The sequence below is a fragment of the Akebia trifoliata genome, chromosome 12, assembly GCF_017979445.1.
Source record: "Akebia trifoliata isolate Shusen 1 chromosome 12, ASM1797944v1, whole genome shotgun sequence".
In the NCBI taxonomy this organism is placed as follows: domain Eukaryota; kingdom Viridiplantae; phylum Streptophyta; class Magnoliopsida; order Ranunculales; family Lardizabalaceae; genus Akebia; species Akebia trifoliata.
This window is the reverse complement of record NC_141386.1, coordinates 8020458-8044223: the sequence shown is the minus strand read 5'-3', so window position 1 is coordinate 8044223 and position 23766 is coordinate 8020458. Positions and strand designations below refer to the sequence as shown.

The window sequence follows — 23766 nt, the reverse complement described above, 5'->3', positions numbered from 1 at the left end:
GACTACGAGTGCAGTAAAGTCATTTTATACCACCATTCTTCACAATGCTTTCAACCATTTAGTAACCATATTAACTCCTCTTCCCTCAGTACCCTTGTTCAACTCTTACCAGCATTCTCTTACCAACATTCTCTATTCCCACTGTCAAAGTAGAAAATGTGATTCCATTCAAAGAATTCACCTGATTCTGTTGAACTTCAACTTAAACTACATAATTCACCGTAGAGAGATTAAATGGCTCTAATAGACTAATCTAGGTGCTTGTAGTCTGTAAAGACAACTCACAATCAATTCAAACTTCAAATGCCCAAATGGAAAACTTTAAACTAATATTAAATCAGTAAAATAGGCCTCCTACAAAAGGGCACATCAAGGAGATAAGCAAATAAACCTGACAATAAGAAACCAATTACACAAAGATATAGCTGAACTATTTTTGATTTCTTCCAAAGATTAGAGATGGCATTTTTCCATAACTAAGCCCAGTTTAAGACAACATAATGGAGGATTTCCTATTTCGTCAAGTGGTAATATTTGTTATGGAGCTTCTCGGATTACTCTCCACAATTTACGGTTTATATCTAAAATAAAAAATGGATCCCAGAGACAAAACAAGTCTGGCTCTCAGATTAATACTAGTTTTTCTAACTTCCAATTGATTGCCAGCAAGTATGAATGTTATTTGTTTGTGCAAAGCCACAATGGCTACATTGGTTCATGCCAGTGGTAAGGGTATTAGAGGTTCGGAAAACAAACTTCTTGATTGATGCATCCCTCCAGGAAACTTTAGATTTCCGTCCCTGAAAAATTAGAACCGGAAAATGATTGTAACTCTCAAGTCACTAAGTGATATTAGGTATTTATACATCGATCAGAATTGACCAAAAAAACAAAAAAAGAAAAGAGACACTAGATATACTATCAAAGTAGTCACTTTGTACAAGGAAAAGTCTTGGCATTGATGTATTACTGTCTAATTATTAGATATACAAAAAGGAGAATCTGCAAAAGCATTGGTCGAGATATGAATCCTTTTGTTGCTTGAAAATACATAAATGACACATTATCCCAAATATTGTGGTTGGCAACATGATCCTATTTTTCACCATTCCATTCTATTCGAGTCATATACATTGGACATGTATACTATTCTTAAATGACTTTCAACCATGATAGAGGCATAGTTTTATTCTACATGTAAACAGAATGTGAGCATTTAATGGAACATCTTTAGCTTGCCAGTCTTCCTAAGCTATGAAACAAAAAAACTGAAGCCAAAGTGAAGATTAGGAATAATTGCAGTCTTGGATAATGAAAACTTAGTCTGTTATGTCAGGCACAATTGCCAAACAGGATCCAACACCAGTTCAAAACCTATAATGAGCTTTTGGTCCTCTTCAAGCTCTTACCCTTTTAATAGGGATTGGAAAGTAATATTCTTGGAGATAAAGAATCACCCACCACTATATAGCATAAACAACACCCAACTATATGCATCAAAGAATATAGCAAATTCTTGCACTTGAACATCATTTATCTATTTTTTTCATTCTTGGATTCAAATTCCTGATGAGAAGGTATTGAGCACATTGTTAGACATGACTTCAATTACAATACTCTGCTTAGGGCACACTTGATTTATTAAATTTTTTTTTTCGTTGACAAGTAGACAGTTATTAGTTATGATTGGGTACGTATCTGAAAATTAAAGTTTAGAAAAGAATCCACATATGCAAATTATTATTCTGACATATGACCAGGGGCCAAGGACACTCCATTTTCCAAAAACTTGCTGTGTCGAACAGTGCCCTGAACCCTCATATGTTGTTTCTTTGTTTTTAATGAATATTAGTTTATCTGAATAAGGATTTTCTATATCATATACTTAATACGAATAAAAGTATTATTAAAAAGTGCTTCTCATCATTTGGAGTAAACTATGTGAGCATTTTGGCATATCGGGTTTGTGGAGGTTGGTGTGTCTTGACTCTTCCCGTCAATCAGGACACCGACACATGTGTTCATGGCTTCGTTATATAGCTTATTAATGAAGAAGATGATGAAATACACGACACTGAACTAGGTGTTGGATCTTGTTGCATTAATTAAGTCTGTGAGAGGTCCAGTTTCCCATTTTGCTTTGCTCTGTTCTTTATGCCTTTTCAAGGAAAATATCATCCCTATAGTATATTGCTATCGTTTATGTTGCAGTGGCATCTACTACTCGATACACCCACGCAATACCGCAACAAGCCACTCAACAGAAGTGGGCCTAAAAGAGAAAGAATGAAGTGAAGTGCTTGAAGGAATCTCTAATAAAATCTTCAAATTTATGTATAGTAAATCTCATACTTATCATGTACAATAGTCGTGACTGTTCTATTTATAGAGAATTCCCATTTTACTATTTTTTGCATTTCGGAATCATCATTTTCAGGAAATCAGGGTTGTATTTTGGGTAAGTGTGGTCTTGAGAATTTTATTTTGTTTGGGAAAGTATTCTCTTATTTCTTAAGTTTGACAACGCAAGGAAGGTCAATGCTTGATGTATACATGATTTCATGAAATTGAACTGAGAGTTGCATTGATTAGTTAAGAGTTTAGAGACTTTTAAACTTTGGTCAGTTCGTCTGGAGTTACCTGGCCAAAATTGTTCTAAAGATATGTGTAGAATCAATCCCAGGTGATCCCAAAACCTATCTGGGTAAGTAATTTTTCTTCAGACTAAATTCAATCTTTTCTTGATCAACCTTTCCTCCAACCGTTTTTGCTATCTGATCCTGCAGAGTCAAAAAGAGAGAAAATAAAACACATGCAAATATAATAAATCAGAAGATGGATACATACATTCTAAGCTTTCAATGTCAAAAGACAGACCCCATCATGGAAAATTAAGTGCTCCAAGAGGCAAGGTGATATAGAATTTGTGTTATAATAGAATTTCACTTCCAAAGAAGATACTAAAATGCAGTGGCAGTGAGAATGAAATTTCTGCACTTTGGAAAGCCCTCCAAAAACAAGTTTTTTTAGCATGATTTGATCAGCTGACCCCAAATTTATGGGATAAGGGTTTGATGATGATGATGATGAATCAAGACATACCATAACTACACTGCAATGTAGCCCTATGTTGTAATCATGCCCATCATAAAATATATTAGCAGTGAGGGAAACACATTAAGTAGTCTCTTCAATGATGGCATGAGATTATGTCACATGATAACCAGATTAGCATAGCTGTCTTGAGAGGCGTAAATATACATAGTTTTGTGAATTAAGCAAGTGATGTTAAAACTTATAAAATAATATGTTACATACAAGAAAGGAGAAACTCTCCAATAAAAGGAATCCCATAGCCATACAAATAAAAAATCAATTATAAACCCAAGTTATCCAGAAGCACGCAATAAGAAATGAGATGAGGAACGGAGAAAGCAATGGCAGAAGATGATTATAAGCAGTAGCCACAACATAATAATCCAAAAAAATGCACTCAAAACTTCCATTCCAGGAAATAAAAGGTGGCAAATTTTCGGAGTATGTTTCGTTTTCTAAGGGGTGGATTTACCATGGGGGCACTTGCCCCCACAAGAATTTTCAAAGTATATAAGGAGTTATGAGCTGTTGCGACAGATAAAAAAAAAATTGGTCTTATTTGCCCCAAAGAATTTTTTACTCTTAATTTGCCCCACCACCCTAGGTAAAATCCTGGCTCTGCCCCTGCTCCACATGGTGGCCTTTAGATACTGCTTCAACCTCTGCTGCCACACTCTCAATGATGCCAAAATTGGAAATCCAAATATGGAATATTTCTCATAAACCAAAATTAATGGAACAATCTTTACAAATACCTTTTAAGTTTGAAAAACCCCAGAAAGATGTTTTTCTACTCCCAACCACCACAAAAATCTCTGTTTGGAGCACTACCCAGTTTTGAGGAAATAACAGAATGATTGAGACCATTTTGATTGGAAAAGAAAACTATTACCTAAACAATCAGACTTTCAGTCATCCGAAAAATCATCCCAAAGTTTGTAGTCGGTTGCATGTCGTGGCATTTGAGCCTTTTCATCCGAGAATTCATAATGTTTTGTTTTTTTTTTTTGTTTTTTTTTTTTTTGTTTTTTTTTTTTATGGGTAAGCTGGACTTGAACCCACAACCTCAAAATTGCTTTGCAATGTGTCAAAATAACTGAACAATGGATCTAAGCCCAATTCATATCGTTTGACTTGCATATAAGACCAAGCTATCATTATCGATGTGGCAACCAAACTTCAGCCTTGTTCTTCACTTGGCTTCCCATGTAATAGAAATGTCAAGTAATCATATATGAATTTTATTCGGCCTAGTTCCTTCTTAAACTCACACTCTTCCGCTTTTGACTCAAAGAAAAACGTCTCGCCATAGCAGGGTTATAAAACTTTCTCATATGCTCCGAAAGTCTATGAATGGCTTGAAGGTCACCGAGTTCTGAAAGCTTCATCAGAAAGGCATCGAACTTCCGATACGGCAATTTCATCCCTTTGTTCACCACATTTTCCAAAAGAACGCATGCATCCTCTGTCTTACCACAATGAAACAACCCTTCAATCATCACACAGTAAGTATCCGTATCTCGTGCACAACCCCTTTTATCCATTTCATTCCAAGTCTCAAATGCCCCATCTGGTTCACCAATCTCAAAAAACATCGTAATGAGCATATTGAATGTATGAACGCTAGGCACACAACCCACTTCAATCATTTTTCCATAAAGCTTAAGTGCTTCATCTGCATTCCTAAGGTCACAAAGAACCTTAAGGAAACAATTATAAGTGACAATATCAGATGGGTAACCCGTGTTTCCCATCTCTTCCAAGAACTTATACGCTTCCACCATTTTTCCAGCCAAACACATTCCTTCAATAAGTTCCTTATAAGTTGAAACATCGGGTAGGCAACCACTGTTTCTCATCTCTTCTACAAGTCTAAAGCATTCCTCCATTCTATCACACCGAGCAAAAGCAATGATCATGATGGAATAAGTCTTTGCGGTGGGAGAAGACATGGTCGAACCTTTCGTTCTCATGAAATCAAACAATGCAGCAGCCTCAGATACCATTCCAACTCTGCAGAACGCATCGATGGCAGTATTGTAAGTAAAATTCTCTGGAGTATGACCCATTTCTATCATTTCTTCCAATACTGCCATTCCTCTTTTTGGATTTCTCACTCTACACCATCCGAAAAACAAAATATTATACGTGTTTGCGTCTGGGGAAACCTTTTTCTTGACCTTCTTAAACAATGCTTCACCTTCCTCAACCAGACAACACTTACACAAAGCATCCAACAACAAATTAAACGCATTGATCTCCGGCTGCGTCTTCACCCTTATTTTCTTTTTCTTCGTGAATTTCTGAAGATGGGTAAGATGTTTTTCCGTATATTTTCTCAATATATCAAGTAGAATCTCAATGGGCACCGAGTTCTTATCTTTCCTCTTCATGTAATCTAGTAAATCACAAACAATTCGAAACTGTTTTACCTTGTATTTTGTACTAGATAGTATGTCAATCATCTCATTATATGTCTGGGGTTGATGGGTATAGCCTTCTTGTTGACTCGCCCATGTAAAGAATCTAAAGGCTAATTTTTCCTCGTAGTGGAGTTTTCGAAGAACCTCATCGACCAATTCAGTCGTCAATTTAACACCAATCAAGTCAAGAGCCGTCTCCATGCTTTGATCAGCATTACAATTCTCCATAATAGTTGTGAATACATTTTCAGAATCAATAAGTTGCTCCGATGAGAGCGGTTCCGATGAAAATGGGGAAGACAAACAGTATGGGATCGAAAATGGAGATTGAAAAAGAGGTGAATTTGAAAAAGACCCAATTACTGAAGGATGAGATTGAATCGAAAATGCAGAAATTCCTGTGAGAGGAACTCGCATAAATCGATATGGTGTTAGAAGTGAACTTAAATTTTTTCTAAAAGAAGTCTTACAACAACAGTGAAGAATCAATAATGGTGGTACAGAGAAGAGATTCAAAAATGAAGAACGCTTAATGACAGAAATAAATAAAATTTGAGACATCGACTAACCACAATTTCCTAAAATTGAATGATTATGAATGCCACCAACCTGAAAACCCTAATTGAAGGAATTGAAATGGAGTCTGTAAAAAAGGACCAACCTGAAAACCCTAATTGCAGAAAATGAAATGGAGGGACGTTGATGTTGAGATTTTTGGACAAAACCCTAACTATACTCTAAACCTAGACCCTTCGTGGTTTCAAACACCGGTTTGCCGTCTCGTCTCATCTCGTTCATGCAAGGGGACAGATTTAGCTCGGACGAGTCGTCTCGTGCCGGACGAGATAAAACACTTAACTCGGTGTACAAATTATTTATTAAAATATATTTACATGAACAATTATAAAATGCGGTAGATCAAAACATCTTTAGTCACAACTCACGAGCAGGGGGGCAGAGTTACTAAGGAGACTTTGGGGGCACTTGCCCCATACAAACTTTTTTTTTTTTTTTTTTTTTTTTTTTTTTTTTTTTTTTTAAGGTAGTAAGATACTTTTGAATTTATGCTTAAATTTGAGATACCCCTACATTTTGAACTACTGACATGTCCCATTTGCCCCCACTCTCTCATTTACCTCCAATTTTTGCCCCCACTAAAAGAAAATCCTGACTCCATGTTTGCTCACAAGACCATTTTTTTATTTAAATCATAAAAAATATTTATTTTAGTAAAAATAAATAAAAATCCCAATTGACTTGGCCAAGTTCTACTGAATCATCTGAGATTTTCAAAATATTGTCCAAATCATCTCATTTGTCTCTTGAGATGGTGTGAAGCATGAGATGTTGTGTAAATCCATCTCATTAGTAAATCATATCGTGATGTCTTGGGGGAGTCATCTCGATATTGGACAAGATTTTGAAACCATGTTTTTTTTTTTTTTTTTTTAATGAGGAAAACAAAATAAGAATCCTAAGAAAAGAGAAATTATCGAAAAATTTATAATGTTTAACTGGATCAAATATAATCCAATTTAGATTATGAAGATATGATCTAAATATAAAAATAAGGTTTAAGAATATGTATCGTGCATGCAACCCAACCCAACTCATTTTTTATGGCTAAACTTGACATGAATAAAGAAACTCTAATGCCTATTTTATTGAAGTTTTTGGGCATGAACGTTTTACCCAAGAAAAAAAATAAATGAGAAAATATATCTAATAGGCATTTCTCAATTAATGGATAAACGCCTCCAAGATCAACTACTCAACTCAAATCCCCGATTAGCAGTGTGGTATGGATTCCTCCCAATGTTGGGTTTTCTATTCGATACACTATATACTTAGTTCCATGGTGAATTCAATCACGAATAAAACCTACTCGTTTTGTAACCACACAATTACAATTTCAAATAGAACTATCAATGAATCAAATTAGACCCAAAATCTGATTTATTCCAATGAGATAAGTTCGGATTTAGATGGAGGATTTCGATTAGGATTTGATTAGATAAGATTTCAATCCAATATCTTATTAAATAACCATGCCCAATCTGATAAAGATTTGATCAGACAAAATGTGAGAAATTAAATAAAATATATTAAATATTTTGTTCAAATATAACAAGTTTATTTAAATTATGTATATCAAATTAGGTTTGCCCTGATCTAGTTGTTATTGGTTCGGTCTGGGCCCTAATATTGAGATTCAATAAAATCTCAATCCAATAGGAATCTAATGTAGAAAATCTATGTAAGGATTATCATATTGCACTTGAGTATGTAGAGAAAATGGGCAAGCAAAAAAAGGGAGGAAAATCATATTAACCAAATCTAGCCGAAAATTTCAAGTTGAGTTGATTCAACTAACTCTGGTCAACTTGAGTTTGGCCAAATAGGTTGAGTTTACCAGGTTAGACCAAAATTAGACTACTTCGACTTCAATCTTTTAGCCTATTTTTATATTTTATTTTTGTTGTGGGCCACTAAGAGTCATTGATAATGTTTCACACTAGTTTGGTTGGTATTCTGATTTTCTATTTTGGATTTCTTAAAGAGGAAGCAATTATAATAAGTTACACATTAATGTTTCTTTTAGGATTCTACTTTAAAATTTATGTTTTAACCGATAAAAGGCCTTGGTCGAACCACTATTGGAGCAGATTTTATCTAATAAAATTGAGTTATTACAGTTTCTCATTTTCTTCCTAAGTTTCTGGTTTTCCCTTAAAGTTCGCTAGATTTGATTCAATTGAATCAAAGTCTTGGATTGTTGATCTTTTGATATTGTTGGAGTTGAGAGAACTCTTAGGTAACTCGTTAGTTTCCTATTTCTTAAGAACCTAATTGTAATATACATGTAACTCTGGTTATATTCTAAATCTATAACAAAAAAACAAAAAACAAAAAAAAGAAACGTAACATATAAGAACAGCTCCTGTGCACGTAGGCAGTATAGTTGAAATTGCCAAAGCATGTTTTCTATATATATATATATATATGTTTTATCTCTGCTACATGGTATCAAAGCAAGTTCTGTTTGAATCAGTTCATTCTTGTTTTCTATCTCTACTAGCCGTGTGATCCTCCACAAAATCTGGAGAATCATTGAGTTGCATATCAGTAATAGTCAGTTTGGATCGAAGTAGTTGAAAACGAGGCATACTCAAGCTTTTGGTGATTTGCTCTTTTTTTGAGATTTTTTTTTGTCAACAATGGTAGACTCAGATGGAAATCCTGGTTGGAGATTGTCATCTGTGTTATTGAATGATCCCAACTACATTTTGTGGTTCAGAGTTGTGTCCTTGTCTTTGGGCGGTAAAAAAAAACTTGGGTATATTAACGACAAGATTGCTTGTTCGACTGTTGCAGATTCGAAACTTGAAGAATGGATTTAAAATGATCAATTTGTGAGATCGTGACTTCACTACTCGATGCAGTCACAGATAGCAAAGATTCACTTACTCAGATTCTACAAAACAATTGTGGGACTCTATGGCGGAGCTGTATAGCAATCAAAATAATGCAACACGCATTTTTGAATTAAATGGTGAAATCACTGTTGCAAAGCAAGGCAAAAAACCCTTATAGAACATCTTGGGCATCTAAAAAAATCATGGGACAAGTTGGAGATCTATCGTCTGCATATTGTTGATGCTAAGACTCTCTTGAAGAGGGTTGAAAAAGATAAGCTTTTCTCCTTGCTTAGTAATCTCAAGCCTTATTATGAGAATCTTAGAAGTAATATTCTCATGAATGCGACTCTTCTTTCTCTGTCTAGTGTTTGCTCTATTATTTAATGAAAAGAAACTAGAAAAATGTTATGACCAATGAATCGAATTGTCAAACTAATAAAGCTGAAGCAAGCATTTTCTTTGTTAGAAAAGATGGCAAGAAGAAATTCTTTAATAAGAAGGAAAAAAATGATCGACATAAGCCTAAACGAGATTGCTATCGATATGGTCATTGTGAAAAGACAGGTCATACCAAGGATCGTCATTGGCAGCTTCATCCTCATCTTTGTCAAACTTTTGACATAAGTATTGATAAAATAGAGCGAGCAATAGTTGCTAAGACCTCTATCTTATTAAATCATCTCACTCGTCTTTTACAACAACTCAGTAAGAATCTTTCCTTAGAATATGATTCATATTCTAGTACTCATGTATCAGGTAACCTTCATGTCTTTCTTACTTCTTCTCATAATAATGTTTGGATCATTGATTCTGGAGCCACTGATCACATGGAAAATAACTCACGATTTTTACATGATCATACCCCAAGCTTTGACAATCAGACAATTTTTGTAACTAATGGAACCACAGTGCATGCTCAAGGCACTGGGAAAATATTTTTTTTCTTTGGCTCACCCAATTCTAAATCCCTTCTTGTGCCATCATTTCCTGTTCAATTGTTGTCAATTGGGAAGATAACTAACTCATTAAATTGTGCTGTCATTTTTTCTCCTACAACTGTTATGTTTCAGGACCGTGTGTCGAGGAAAAAGATTGGTGAATGAGTCTATTCGAATGGTTTTTATATGCTTAAACCTATCAACAAAGCTTGCCATACTAGTAATATGTCTGAGAGTCATCTCTTTCATCGATGACTTGGACATTTATCCAGGTGCATTTTATCATCTTTATTTCCTACTTTTTGTAATGAATCTAGTACTTGTGATGTTTGTTAGTTTTCAAAGCAAACTCGTTTGCCATTTGTTATTTCTAAGTCAGTTACTACTGAACCTTTTGAGTTGATTCATTCTGACTTGTGGGCCCCTGCCCTAATCACTTCTTATGATGGTTACAAATATTTTGTGTTATTTATTGATGATAAGTCTCGTGCTACTTGGATATATCTTTTAAAATCTAAAGATGAGGTGTACTATGTTTTTCAAGATTTTCACAGTATGGTGACTACTCAGTTTAATGCAAAATTAAAAAATTTCACTCTGACAATGGTCTGAATTTGCAAAAGGTCCATTGCTTATCTTTTTTCATAACCACGAAATTATTCATCAGACTAGTTGTGTGGGTACCCCACAACAGAATGTGGTTGCAAAGAAAAAAAATCGGCATGTTTTGGAAACTACAAGAGCCTTAATGTTTCAAATGACCATTCTAAAGCCATATTGGTCTCACGGGGTATTAACGACAATTTATCTCATTAATAAGCTTCCTAGTCGCATTTTATGCTTTAAATCTCCTTTGGAGATCTGTTTACTCGTAAGCCAACCACCTCCCACTTGCGGATTTTTCGATGTGTATGTTATGTCCACTGCCATGTTACTCATCATAACAAGTTTGACGCTCAGGCAGTCAAGTATGTGTTTGTGGGATACTCTTCCACACAAAAGGGTACAAATGCTATGATCATGTCTCTAAGAAGTTTATGATTTCTCGTAATGTGCATTTTAATGAAGTTGAACCTTACTTTCAACTTGAGTCTAGGAATCAATCATAAGGTGAGTATTTGACAGATTTGGTACCGTTTACGACTATTAGCTCTGTCAATGAGATTAATAACATAGAAGAACATGATTTTATGGTGGCTAATCGTCCTGACTCAGCCCCTACTGAAGTTACAGTCATTGATCCGATCCCATCCCATCCACAGAAGCAGTTCCGAGGAAATCTCAAAGGGAAACTCGTCCTCGTGGAAAATTGAAGGACTATTTTACTTATCATACTATGGCCTATCCTAACAGGACCAAGTAACTTATGATCATGTAACTCAGTCTCATCTAGCCTTTTTAAGTGCTATATCGAGTTATGAAGAGCCTAAATTTTTTCGAAAAGCTAATCTTGACCCGGTATGGAAACTTGCCATGAAAGAATAGCTCTAAGCCTTGAATGAGAAGAAAACTTGGTCTATGGTATTGTTACTTCCCGGGAAGAAGACTGTAGGATGTCGTTGGGTTTACAAGATAAAGTACAACAGTGATGGCACTCTTGAATGACATAAGGCCAGGTTGGTTGTAAGAGGGTTTATCCAAACTCATGGAAAAGATTACAAAGAAACATTGCATCAGTCGTAAAAATGAATACCTTCAGAGTTTTATTATCACTAGCTGTAAATAATGATTGGAAATTATTCCAGTTAGATGATAAAAAGGCTTTTTTGCATGGAGACTTAGAAGAAGAAGTGTATATGAGTATTCCGCCTGGACACCCTCAAGAATCTCATGTAAGACTGGTTTACAGTTACACAAGGCTGTAAACACCCGAATTTGAGCGGGCCCTCGACGCAAAATACCTCCAAAAATCGAAAATTGGAATGGGCCCCGAGGCCCAAACCTACAAGAACCCAATCTATTTTCAACTAATAAATGTCCGAGGCCACTCACGTGGCCCATGGACCCGCACACCTCACCACTCTCCTACATCCTTAAAACCAACCAACAACCTAAAATCCTACCCAATCTACTACTAAAGCCCAAAGCCCAAGTCCACTACCATTATTATTCAATCCCCTAACCAATTACCCACCTAAGCCCAAACAACAACCTAAAACCCTACCCAATCTACTACTAAAGCCCAAAGCCCAATCCACTACCCAAATCCAATCCAACCCATCATCATCACATCAAACCAATCACCAAGAGATGACACATGTCATCATCTCCTTCCACCTCCCTCATCTAATCAACTCAACCCATAACCCTACCCTAACCTAACCTATTCCCCATCCTCTCATCATCAACCACCAATACCACAACCCATACCCTACACACCCTAACCTATTCCCCATCCTCTCATCATCAACAACCAACAACTCAACCCATACCCTATACACCCTAACCTATCCCCCATTCTTTAACAACCCACATCATAACCCATATCTCCCACACATCAAACCATCACTTTCCCTTAAAACACTCCCACAAAATCACCACAACCCATACCTCCCACCATCACCCCCATACTCTTCTCTCTAAACAACCAACCACCATCACCAATCAACCAATCTCTTCATCTCTCCATTTGTCACATGTCATCATCCCTTCAATCCTCTCAAAATCAAACCAATCACTACCCATCCCCCCCAAATCAAACACCTTACCTCTTCAACCATCTCAACACTCCTTCTCCAAACAACTCTCTTAACACCCCCCATTCCTCCCATCAACCATCACTCATCTCACCCCAAAAAAACACTCTACCCAAATGGATTTGGATAAGATCCAAACCATTTAGGTTAAAACACAACCCATTTCCCTCATTACAAAACTACCCTTATTTCTCTCTCAAATTTCACACTCTTTCTCTCTAAAACCCATGCCATTATCCACTATTCTCATTCCTCACCCCATTATACCCTTAAAATACCTCCCAACTTCTATAAAAACCCCTCCATTCTTCTCTTACAACACCTAATGAAAATTTGACAAAAAAACCCCCTAAAAAGACAACTCTCCTCTCACTACTCTCAATCCTCAACTCACATTACCAAACACAACACTTCACTCTCAACTCTCTAGGATTTCCAACTCAACTCAATTCTCTACACTCTCAAGCAAGTCAAGATCAAGGCAAGGACTTATCTTTTGAAGATCAACTCAAGATCAAGGTGGGTTTGAAAAGGAACCGTCCCCTCTAAACCTCCCTCTTCTACTCTCCCCTTCTCCACACATTTGCACAATCACCATGGTTTAAATCACCAAAGGGCCCCCTTTTCAATAAGGGTGCCCTCAATGATTTGAACCAATATCAAAAGCCCCTCACACTTGAGGGCACACATTGACCTTTTTTCGATTCTTCTTTCCTTTTTTATTTTAAAAAAAACCGAATCCGAGGTTACCACGTTACGTGGATGGAGTAGGGTGCCTAACACCTTCCCTACTCCATAAATGGACCCCCTTACCTTTGAATCAAGGTTGGACCAAATATGTACCCTATCCATACGAGAGTCATCAACATGTCAAAATGCCATGTTTTTCAAAGAAAAACAATTTCGGGTGACCATTCACACCCCTTTCCGAAAATGAATGGTGGCGACTCCAAAACACCTCAAAGTGGAGGGATGTTTCAAAAATATCGAAAATCCCATGTTCACAAAGGCCATCTACGACTTTAACCAATCACCTCGAGCATGGTACTCCAAGTTCAGTCACATGCTTGAAAGGAGTGGGGTCTTACGAAGTGGCGCGATTCTTCATTATTCATCAAAATGACTACTTCAAGAACTACAATAGTTCTAGTCTATGTTGATAACATAATAAACATAATAATTACAGTTGATGATCAAACTGAAATCTCAAGATTCAAGGCTATACTTTATAAGCGATTTGCTATTAAGGATTTGAGGATTCTAAAGTTTTTTCTTGGTTTAGAGATTGCTTATTTAAAAAAATGTATATTTTTTAATTAAAGAAAATATGTGCTAGACTTGTTACATGAGATAGGAAAAATAGGTGTAAAACCTACAATCACTCCTACTGAGAGTGTAGGAAAAACTAACTTGGATAGTGAATTGTTATCTGATTTTGGTCGATTCCAATAATTAGTAGGAATATTGATTTATCTTACAATTACTCGTCCTGATATTTTCTATACAATTAGCTTAGTTAGTTGTTTTATGCATGTGCTCAGAACTAATCATATGAATGCAGTTACAAGAATTTTGTAGTACTTGAAAGGATCTCCTAGAAGAAGAATATGGATGAAAAACAATGGTCATAGTTATATTATGGCCTATACTGATGCAGACTGGGTAGGATATCCGATTGATTGATGGTCTACAACCGGATATTGCACATTTGTTGGAGGTAAGTTGGTAACCCGAAAAAGTAAGAAGCAAAGTGTTATTACACGCTCGAGTATTGAAGCAAAGTATAGAGCCATAGCTATGACTACTAGTGAAATTGTTTGGCTCCGTGTATTGTTACATGATTTGGGTTTTGAGTCGTCCCAATCATCAGAAATGTTTTGTGATAATCAGGCTGCAATTTATATTGCTTTTAACTTGGTGTTCCATAATCGAACAAAACACATTGAAGTTGATTGTCACTATGTTCGAGAAAAGGTTCAAGTTTGTAGACACCCCAATTTGAACGGGCCCACACTCGAAAGGGCCCAAAAATATCGATTTTCCAAATAAATGGGCCAATGGGCCTTAAAGGCCCGAATCACTAAAAAGTGACATTTTGATCGAATCGAGACCCCCAAGACCACCCAATGGTCTAAGGGACCCACCAAAGGGATCGGACCCATCCCATGATGACCCAACCTTCACCGCTCCATGCTTACATCCAAAAAAATCGATGAAATCCTTCAACGGGCCCAAAAAGTCTGATTCGCCAACATGCGGCATTTTTGACCGAACCAACTATTACAAAAAGCTCAAAAAATTAAAAAATTAAAAAATGTGAGACTTGGGATGCCAACCCATCATCCACCCTCCACCTCCGAAACTCCAAACACCCTAAACCTATCCAAGGCCCACATACCTTCAACCCCTTTTCCAAATTAATTTCCTATCTTAAATCCAATCCAAAATCAAGCCCATGTTACCTAAACCCTAAAACCTATCCACCCTCAAAATCTAACTCAAAACAAGCCTTACCCAATCTAAAATAATCTACAAACCAAAGCCCACCACTAAAAGCCCACAAACATCATTCTATCCATATCTAATTACCCAACCCACAATCATAATCCATCAACTACTACTTACATCAACCAATCACAATTCTCATACCAAAAGATGACACATGTCATTACTACCTTTCACCTCCCTCATCTAATCACCTACCTCCATCGCCATTCTCTAAAAAATCAACCAAACACATCACTCTCCCTCCAAAATCAACTCAACCCATACCTTACCTTAACCTAACCTATCCTCACTTTCTAACCACCAACATCACAACCCATACTTCACTCATCATCAATCAACTAACCCATTTCTCTCTCTCTAATCAAACAACCCCATCAACCAATCAACCAATCTCAATTCCTTACCCTTTCATCATGATTGCCACATGGCATCATCTCCTTTATTCTCCCAAAAACCAACCAACCAATCTCTTACACTACCCATCCCTCCACCTTACCCTTTTCATCAACCTAACACTCCTTCCTAAACAACTCTCTTATACCCCCACTCCTCCCATCAACCACCGCTCATCTCATCCCACCCAACACTCTACCTAAATGGATTTGGGTAGGATCCAAACCATTTGGGTTAAAACACAATCCATTTCCCTTATTTATACAATTACCATCACTTACCCTCAAAATTTCAAACCTTTCACTTCAAAAACCCATGCCATTCTCCATTTTCCTAACTCTTCACCCCATTATACCCTAAACATCCTCCAAACAACTATAAATACCCCTCCCCTCCTCCCAAAAAGGGTTACCAATTATTACCAAGTGTTACTAAGTCTTACAAGAAAAAATATTTTTCTACTCATCTCTATCACTTTCTCATACCATCTTCTAAAAAGAAATTTCACTTTCATACTACACTAAGGATTTAAGAAGCATAGAAGAAGAAGGAAGGAAAGAAAAGAAAGGAGAACCGTGAAGATTCAAGGTGGGTTCAAGACTTCCCCCTCCCCTCTCTCTCTAATCTTCTTCTCTTCCCTCTTCTACCATCTCCCTTCTTTTCATTTTATTTTAAACAAGTTGAGTATGAATGGACCCCAAGGTGTAGACACCCCATTTTTGCATCCGCCTGATTAATCAACTCGTCAACCCGATCGCAATGATTCCCAATGATGGATGTGTATTCCATTACTTTATTTTGTTACTAGATGTGTTTCAGAAATCCGGATGAGGTATCTCAAACTAACAAAACCTTAGAAACCACGCTACGCTAGGAAAATACGACTCCAGAAACATAGAAATCATCATTTTTCAGACAAAAAGAAGCTTCACGATAAAAATCACTAAAAAACTATCAAATTACCAAAATACCCCTAACATCAAAACAACCCTAGAGCCTACATTACGCTTAGGAAAACCTTTCAAACACATAAAACAACAAATTGAAATCAAATAAATCATTTCGCCAATTTTAACAGAATTTGACAAAATTACGAAATGCCCCTCATTAAGTTCATGACTATTTCACACAAAAAATTTCATAAATGACACAAACTAATATTTCCATTTGATTCCTTACAAAAAATCGATTCTAAAACATTCTAGAACATTAAAAACCGACTTAAAACATGAAAAGTTCTCTCCGGGGGCAAAACAGTAATTTCACAATTTTCATAATTAAAAATTTTGAAATTAATAAATAAAATATTAAATAATTAAAGTGAAACATTAATGAAATTAATTTAAAATTTTGAACCTGAAAAATCGATCAATCGGACTTTCGGGTAAAATTGTTGAGGGTTCGTGGGATATTTCTTTAAGGACCACTCCATTTGGGGGTCCAAAGAATTAAATATATTTTAGAGGGGGATCTCCAAAATTAAAAGTCAATTAAGTAAGACTGAAGTTAAGGTATTAAAGTCAATCAAGTAAAACTGAAGTCAAAATTAAAGTCAATCAAGCAAGACTGAAGTCAAGATATTAAAAGTCAATCAATTAAGACTAAAGTCAAAATATTAAAAGTCAATCAAATAAGACCAAAAGTCATAATAGAACTCTAATTAAATAATAACTCTATCTAATAGAGTTCTAACTTAAAAATAATTTTAATTAAAACACAATTCTACCTAAAATAAGTCTAATTAAAACACAATTCTAATTAAAAGATCTCTAATTAAACACTAACTCTATCCAAATCAACCCCTAAAAACATCTATAAATAGAGGTGCTCACACCCTATTTTCGATCAAATATAGGAGAAGTAGGTCTAGAAGCTCCCCTAGCCCTCCATAAACCCTAGTTTTGAAACCCCAACTCCTTACCTAACATCCCCCCTTCAATTTTAGTCTAGAAAACCCCTAAAATCCCTCTAAAAACACCCTTAAATCCGCAACAAACTTGAAGAGTTCAGATTCAGAAACAAAGAGATACCTTGATCTAGGAGATCCGAAGTCAAATCCGGAGACAAAACGAAACAAGGGAGTACAGTACAAGGAATTTTTTTTGTCAGATCTGAGGGAGCAAAATCCTTGCTATCGAAAAGGTATGTATTTTTTTATATTTATTTTTATCTAGGTTTTAGCAATGTAATTTACTTGGGAAGTTAGTAGAGACAGGCTTTGCCCGGGCGGGGTTGGTGCCTAACACCTTCCAACCCCGTAACTTGATCCCCGAATTCAGATTTTTTATGGTAGATTAGTTCTTTTTATCCATGTTAGAGTCAGTTTGGTTCCTAGACCACAATAACTAGGTGGCGACTCCCAAACCTATTGTAAGCCACACAGTCACATGTCCCGATTGCCAACGTAGTACTAGTACGTGGTCGGTCCCCTCGTGGGATGCCAAACCATTTATGAAAGCTACAACTCTTGACTCGTACCCGTAGGTATAAAAGGTAATCTAAGTATATCAATTGCACTTCTTAGTCAAAACCGGTGCCTAAGCAAGATCTTGCCCCGCTGTACCCTACTGTACGAGGGGGATAGACTACGTCTATTCTAGACGAGAGGTATTTAAGTGGGCCCTTGCTCAGCATTGTGCGCCACCTCTCAACTGGAGATCAAACTGGCTGTTTTTTACTTCAGAGAAGTGAGTTGAGGTTTTAGATTATCACCTATACGGTATATCAAACCAAGTCACCACGTATCGAGAGGTATATAGGTGTGCTTGGGCAAGGGTGGCTAGATAAAAATGCATTGCACGTAGTAAACCTAGAGTCTAGAAGCCTTTCTATAGGTCACGACCCGAATTGACTATGGGTGTTCCTGGGTTGCTTTATTCAATCCAACCAACAGGTAGGTGGGCAGACCGATCCAGAATAATCAAACAAAACCCGCAATATCGGTCCTACCCAATCGGTGAAATGTACCGATTAATTTGAACCACTTAAACCAGTTGGCCCAATTGACAAATGGATCAACTGATCAATTCCAAATCAGTTTTACTAATTGGTTTCACTTTTAAAGATCTAGACCACTTTGTATAAAAAGATTCGATCTTAGGATCAAATTAATTTGTCTGATCAAAGGTTCAATCCCAATCAGGGGAAGACCCGCGTCTAACCTTTCTCACTTTCTTGGTCACTATAGACTTATAGTGCATTTGGATTCGATATTTTCCACCGAACTTGGGCTATTCTATATCAAAATTTTAATCATGTGGTTAAAAGTGAAATCTTCAGAATCGATGGTTAATCTTAGGTACCCCTAAACGTTCTAAACCCTCATCTGTGTCATTTTGGATCCGTCAAAAGAGTCGTCTAGTCAAAATACCAATGTCAAGTCCAAGTAGTTCATCCACCCAGAAGGACATTCTTTCTTTGTAGATAATTGTCCCTAAGTTTTCTTTGAGTTTCAATCCAGTTTTTGTCAGTCTTTAGATCCAGTTAGTTGTCTCAGTTACGTTAGCCTTTCTTCAACTTTCAAATTTTAGTCGAGTTTGTCAGTCTATGTTTTTTCAATTCCAATAAAATATAGAAGCTTCTGATTATCATGCGTGTAATAATGATTTGAGCATACAATCTAACATGAGAAATGACTTAAAGCTCACTAATCAAATTGATAAAATTGGAATTAAAGAGTACACTCAAGAAGTGCAAATTGGTGATACATTATCCTCAAGAGAACATGAAAGAGTAGTAAACTTACTTGAGAAATTCAACAATGTTTCTTGCATGATCTCATAAGGATATATGGATGGATTGTATAAAAATATAGATCAAGACATAAAGTCAAGAGTGATTTCAAAGTCAAAGATTATTGGTCAAAAATGATATAGCTGAAAGGATCGACAAAGACGCTAAGACTTACAAGTGGATCTACCAGGTTTCTCACTCAAAAGAGGAGAATTTTCATTCATAAGAGAATAAAAGATTTTCTCGAAGTTTTAGAGTTAGAAAACTCAATCATACTCGATTTCACAAAAGAAGACTGAAGAATATTCATTCTCAAAAGAAGACCTTGCTCGACAGAGCAATTCAGATATCGAATTCCTGAAACTTTGACCAAGTCAAGCAGCATTCACCAAAGGAGGCCTTCTTTGGTCGAACCATTTTCTTGTCTTACCAAGAAAAAGAAAACCTTCTTTAGCCCCTTGCAGCCTCTAAAAAAATCAAATAGCCTATTTCTTTCTAAACCACACCAACCAACCTTGGAAGGGAATCTTATTATGAACTACGTTTTGACCTGATCCCAAAAGGAAAAAAAGAAGTATTTGGGGTACGTAGGCAACCTGAGAAATTACTTCAGGCCCGGTCATTAAAAGAAAAATGTATTCTCTTAAAGAAAGTGTCATCCAAAAGAAAAATCTACTATTGAAATGTTCAAAAGAAAAGAATGCCAAACTAAGGGCATTAGAAAAAAAATCAAAAGAATTGATAAAAAGAAAAGAATGCCAAACTAGGGGCATTTAGAAAAAAAATCAAAATAATTGATAGAAAAGATAGAATATCAAACTAGGGGCATTTTGGGAAGTTGAGCCTTATATCTTTTCTTTCTAAACCATATCCTAAGCCCACCTATTAAGTCCTCCTGAAGGCTAATTGACTCGGTTAAGGTGCAGGGAACTGAGAAGTTGTCGAGTTGGTTATACAAGATCATCAAGAAAAAAAGAGAAGCCCGTTAAGTCGAAAATCTGAAAAGGCGGCTTAGGCAAAATTTAGGGCATAACCATAAAAAAGAATGCCTGCTAGGTTGAAAACCTGAAAAGGTGACCTAGGCAAAAATCAAGGCATCATTAGAAAAATAAAAACAAAGCCCGCTAGATTGAAAACCTAAACAGGCGATCTAGGCAAAAATTAGGGCATCATTAAATGGGAGGAAAGGTCCCGTCAAGAAGAAAAATTCAGAAGGAAGCTTGTGCAAAAACTGCAGAACCATTCAAGTCACGATATTTGTCTTTTAGCCAAGAGCTCACATCCGACAAAGATAATATTGAAGTCGAAAAAATCAGAAGTCATCTTGAACATTGTAGGATCTTCAAAAGTATGTTTACTTGTTCAAGTGTTCGCTAATGGAAGATGTAGAATCATCAACCATTTTGAAGAGGAAGATCTTTTATTCTAATATTTATCAATATTTTTTAAGTCTAGCTCAAGCATTTTTCAAAAGAAATTCGAAAGAAAATGATCAATTCTTTATTGCACATATGATAATCTTAAGAGTCTTAAATTTAAGAGAATGTCAGTTCTTCTATCTATCATACATCAGAGTCCATATTTTTCAAGCGTAATCCATTCCATCAGTCTCGTAGTCAAGTCCCAGTTAAAGCCAACCTTGAAACTAGGGGCATTTTTGAAGGTCATTTAATTCCAAAGTTTTTGTTCTTAATCACATGATAAAAAGAAAATCATACAAAAATTTAAAAGTCCGGCGAAGCCCAATGATAATTACGAATCCATATACATTATAAGCCAATAAAGGCCTGATCTTTCAAACTTTGAGTTCGATTTTGAATCATAGAATGAATTAATAGGATTGTTTAAGTTCCTATAAATCTAAGCTCGAGAAACGTGGCTTAGTAAGTTCGAGTCCGAGAAACGAGACTCCAACTTTTTGAATCATAGAATGAATGGACTTGTTGAAGTGCCTATAAACCTAAATTCGAGTCCGAGAAACGAGACTCCAACTTTTTGAATCATATATTGAGTGGGCTTGTTGAAGTGCCTATAAACATAAGTTCGAGTCCGAGAAATGAGACTCCAACTTTTTGAATCCTAGATGAATAGGCTTTTTGAAGTGCCTATAAACCTAAGTTTGAGTCCGAGAAACGAGACCCCAACTTTTTGAATCATAGAATGAATAGGCTTTTTGAAGTGCCTATAAATCTAAGTTTGAGTTCGAGAAACGAAACTCCAACTTTTTGAATCATAGAATGAATAGGCTTTTTGAAGTGCTTATAAACCCAAGTTCGAGTTCGAGAAACGAAATTCCAACTTTTTGAATCATAGAATGAATAGGCTTTTTGAAGTGCCTATAAACCAAGTTCGAGTTCGAGAAACGAAACTCCAACTTTTTGAATCATAGAATGAATAGGCTTTTTGAAGTGCCTACAAACCTAAGTTCAAGTCCGAGAAATGAGACTCCAACTTTTTGAATCATAGAATGAATAGGCTTTTTGAAGTGCCTACAAACCTAAGTTCGAGTCTGAGAAACGAGACTCCAACTATTTGAATCATAGAATGAATAGGCTTTTCGAAGTGCCTATAAACCTAAGTTCGAGCCCGAGAAACGAGACTCCAACTTTTTGAATCATAGAATGAGTAGGCTTTTGGAAGTGCTTACAAACCTAAGTGCGAGTCCGAGAAACGAGACTCCAACTTTTTGAATCATAGAATGAGTAGGTTTTTTGAAGTGCCTACAAAACTAGGTTCGAGTGCGAGAAGCGAAACTACAATTTTAATAGGATTGTTTAAGTTCCTCTAAACCTTAGTCGGAGTCCGAGAAACGAGACTCCAGCTTTGTTTGAATCATATTGAATTAACAAGATTATTTAAGTCCTTTAGCCCGAGAAGCGTGGTTACAATAGGTTCGAATTCGATAAATGAAACTCATTTTTTCGAACTCTAAAAAAGAATTTCAAATGGGATTTAATGAAGTTCCTACAATGTTATGACTCCAATTACCACATTGTTAAACCTTGCCATGATTGTTTTCATTGCATAAGTGCATCTCAATTTTGAATCATTATTGTCAGTGAGAGAAGATCTCTAGGACCTGACACATTTTTACTCAGTAAGCATCACACCATTGCACACACGTGCACTTTTACATTAGTCAGGGAGAATTTTCTAAAATTCGAGGATCTGACACTGTCAGTGAGAGCTCACACTCAAGGACCTGACAACCTTTTAATTCGGGGAGAGCTTTACCCTCAAGGATCCGAACACCAACGAATTGCTAAATCAGGCTGCAAAATGAACTGTCATTAGCTTTGGCATTCGGATATCGCACTATCTACCACAATAGATTTGCTATCTAGTTTGCTTCAACCCTCTGCCAAAGAGGGGCATCTGTAGACACCCCATTTTTGCATCCGCCTGATTAATCAACTCGTCAACCCGATCGCAATGATTCCCAATGATGGATGTGTATTCCATTGCTTTATTTTGTTACTAGATGTGTTTCAGAAATCCGGATGAGGTATCTCAAACTAACAAAACCTTAGAAACCACGCTACGCTAGGAAAATACGACTCCAGAAACATAGAGACCGGCTTTGGCCGGGCGGGGTTGGTGCCTAACACCTTCCAACCCCGTAACTTGATCCCCGAATTCAGATTTTTTATGGTAGATTAGTTCTTTTTATCCATGTTAGAGTCAGTTTGGTTCCTAGACCACAATAACTAGGTGGCGACTCCCAAACCTCAAGGGTCAAAAGCGGATCCGCGCACCCCGCGGATCGAGGGCGCTTTCACAAGGCTAATGGTCTAAAAGGGTCATTTCCATTAATGAAATGACCCTATGATCAAGCCGAAAATGAATCCCTATCGATGGTACAAACACTTCCACGTGGCACTTTATTTTCTCATATTTTATTAAAATTAAAACGACCGGGTTACGTTGAGGTTACCGCCACTTGGCAGGGAGAAAGGGGTGCCTAACACCTTCCCTTTTCTCCAACCGAGCCGTTTACCCCGAATCTCAAGGTTTGACTTATCCTTATCCATCGTGAGTCACTACGAGGCAAAAATAATAATTTTGCAAAAATGTATCTCGGGTGACCATTCACACCCACTTACAATATGAATGGTGGCGACTCTAAACCATCGTAGATGTGACCGTTGTAATGACGAAAATCATGTATCTACAAAGTTAATACTATATGTACTCCTTTTGTTTGAAGTTGTCAACAACTAGTTGGCATTTTTACCAAGGGGCTTCCAGTTGCTTCATTTTAAGATATCATTGGCAAGTTGGGTGTTCTTGATATTTTCGCACCAACTTGAAGGGGAGTATAGGAGTTGAGAGATCTCTTAGGAAACTCGTTAATTTCCGACCTCTTAGGAAACTCGTTAGTTTCCTATTTCTTAGGAACCTAATTGTAATATACATGTAACTTTGGTTATGTTCTAATTTTGTAACAAAAAAAAAAAAAAAACAGAAATGCAATATATAAGAACAGCTCTTGTGCACGTAGGTAGTATTGTTGAAGCACGTTTTCTATCATATTTTTTTGTGTTCTATCTCTGCTACAGAT

General features: G+C 36.5%; 1 protein-coding gene and 1 long non-coding RNA gene across 3 annotated transcripts; both read right to left on the bottom strand.

Annotated features, from left to right (window-relative positions):
- Positions 1 to 304: 304 nt before the first annotated feature.
- On the bottom strand, positions 305 to 6287 carry LOC147388842 (uncharacterized). Of its 2 annotated transcripts, none has more exons than XR_015170693.1 (3): positions 6181 to 6287; positions 2641 to 2780; positions 305 to 800 (listed from the first exon to the last, which is right to left on the bottom strand). It is a non-coding gene; the product is annotated as an uncharacterized LOC147388842 (long non-coding RNA). The 2 variants fall into 2 exon arrangements; XR_015170692.1 differs by having other exon boundaries at positions 6129 to 6270.
- On the bottom strand, positions 4089 to 6135 carry LOC147388843 (Pentatricopeptide repeat (PPR) superfamily protein). The gene has a single exon (XM_086418769.1). It carries the CDS (start codon positions 6078 to 6080, stop codon positions 4347 to 4349), a length of 1734 nt encoding a protein of 577 aa, XP_086274895.1. The 5' UTR covers positions 6081 to 6135; the 3' UTR covers positions 4089 to 4346.
- Positions 6288 to 23766: the final 17479 nt, after the last annotated feature.

Excerpts from the sequence above, each read along its gene's own strand:
- LOC147388843 (XM_086418769.1), bottom strand. The coding sequence starts at position 6,080 with ATGTCTCAAATTTTATTTATTTCTGTCATTAAGCGTTCTTCATTTTTG.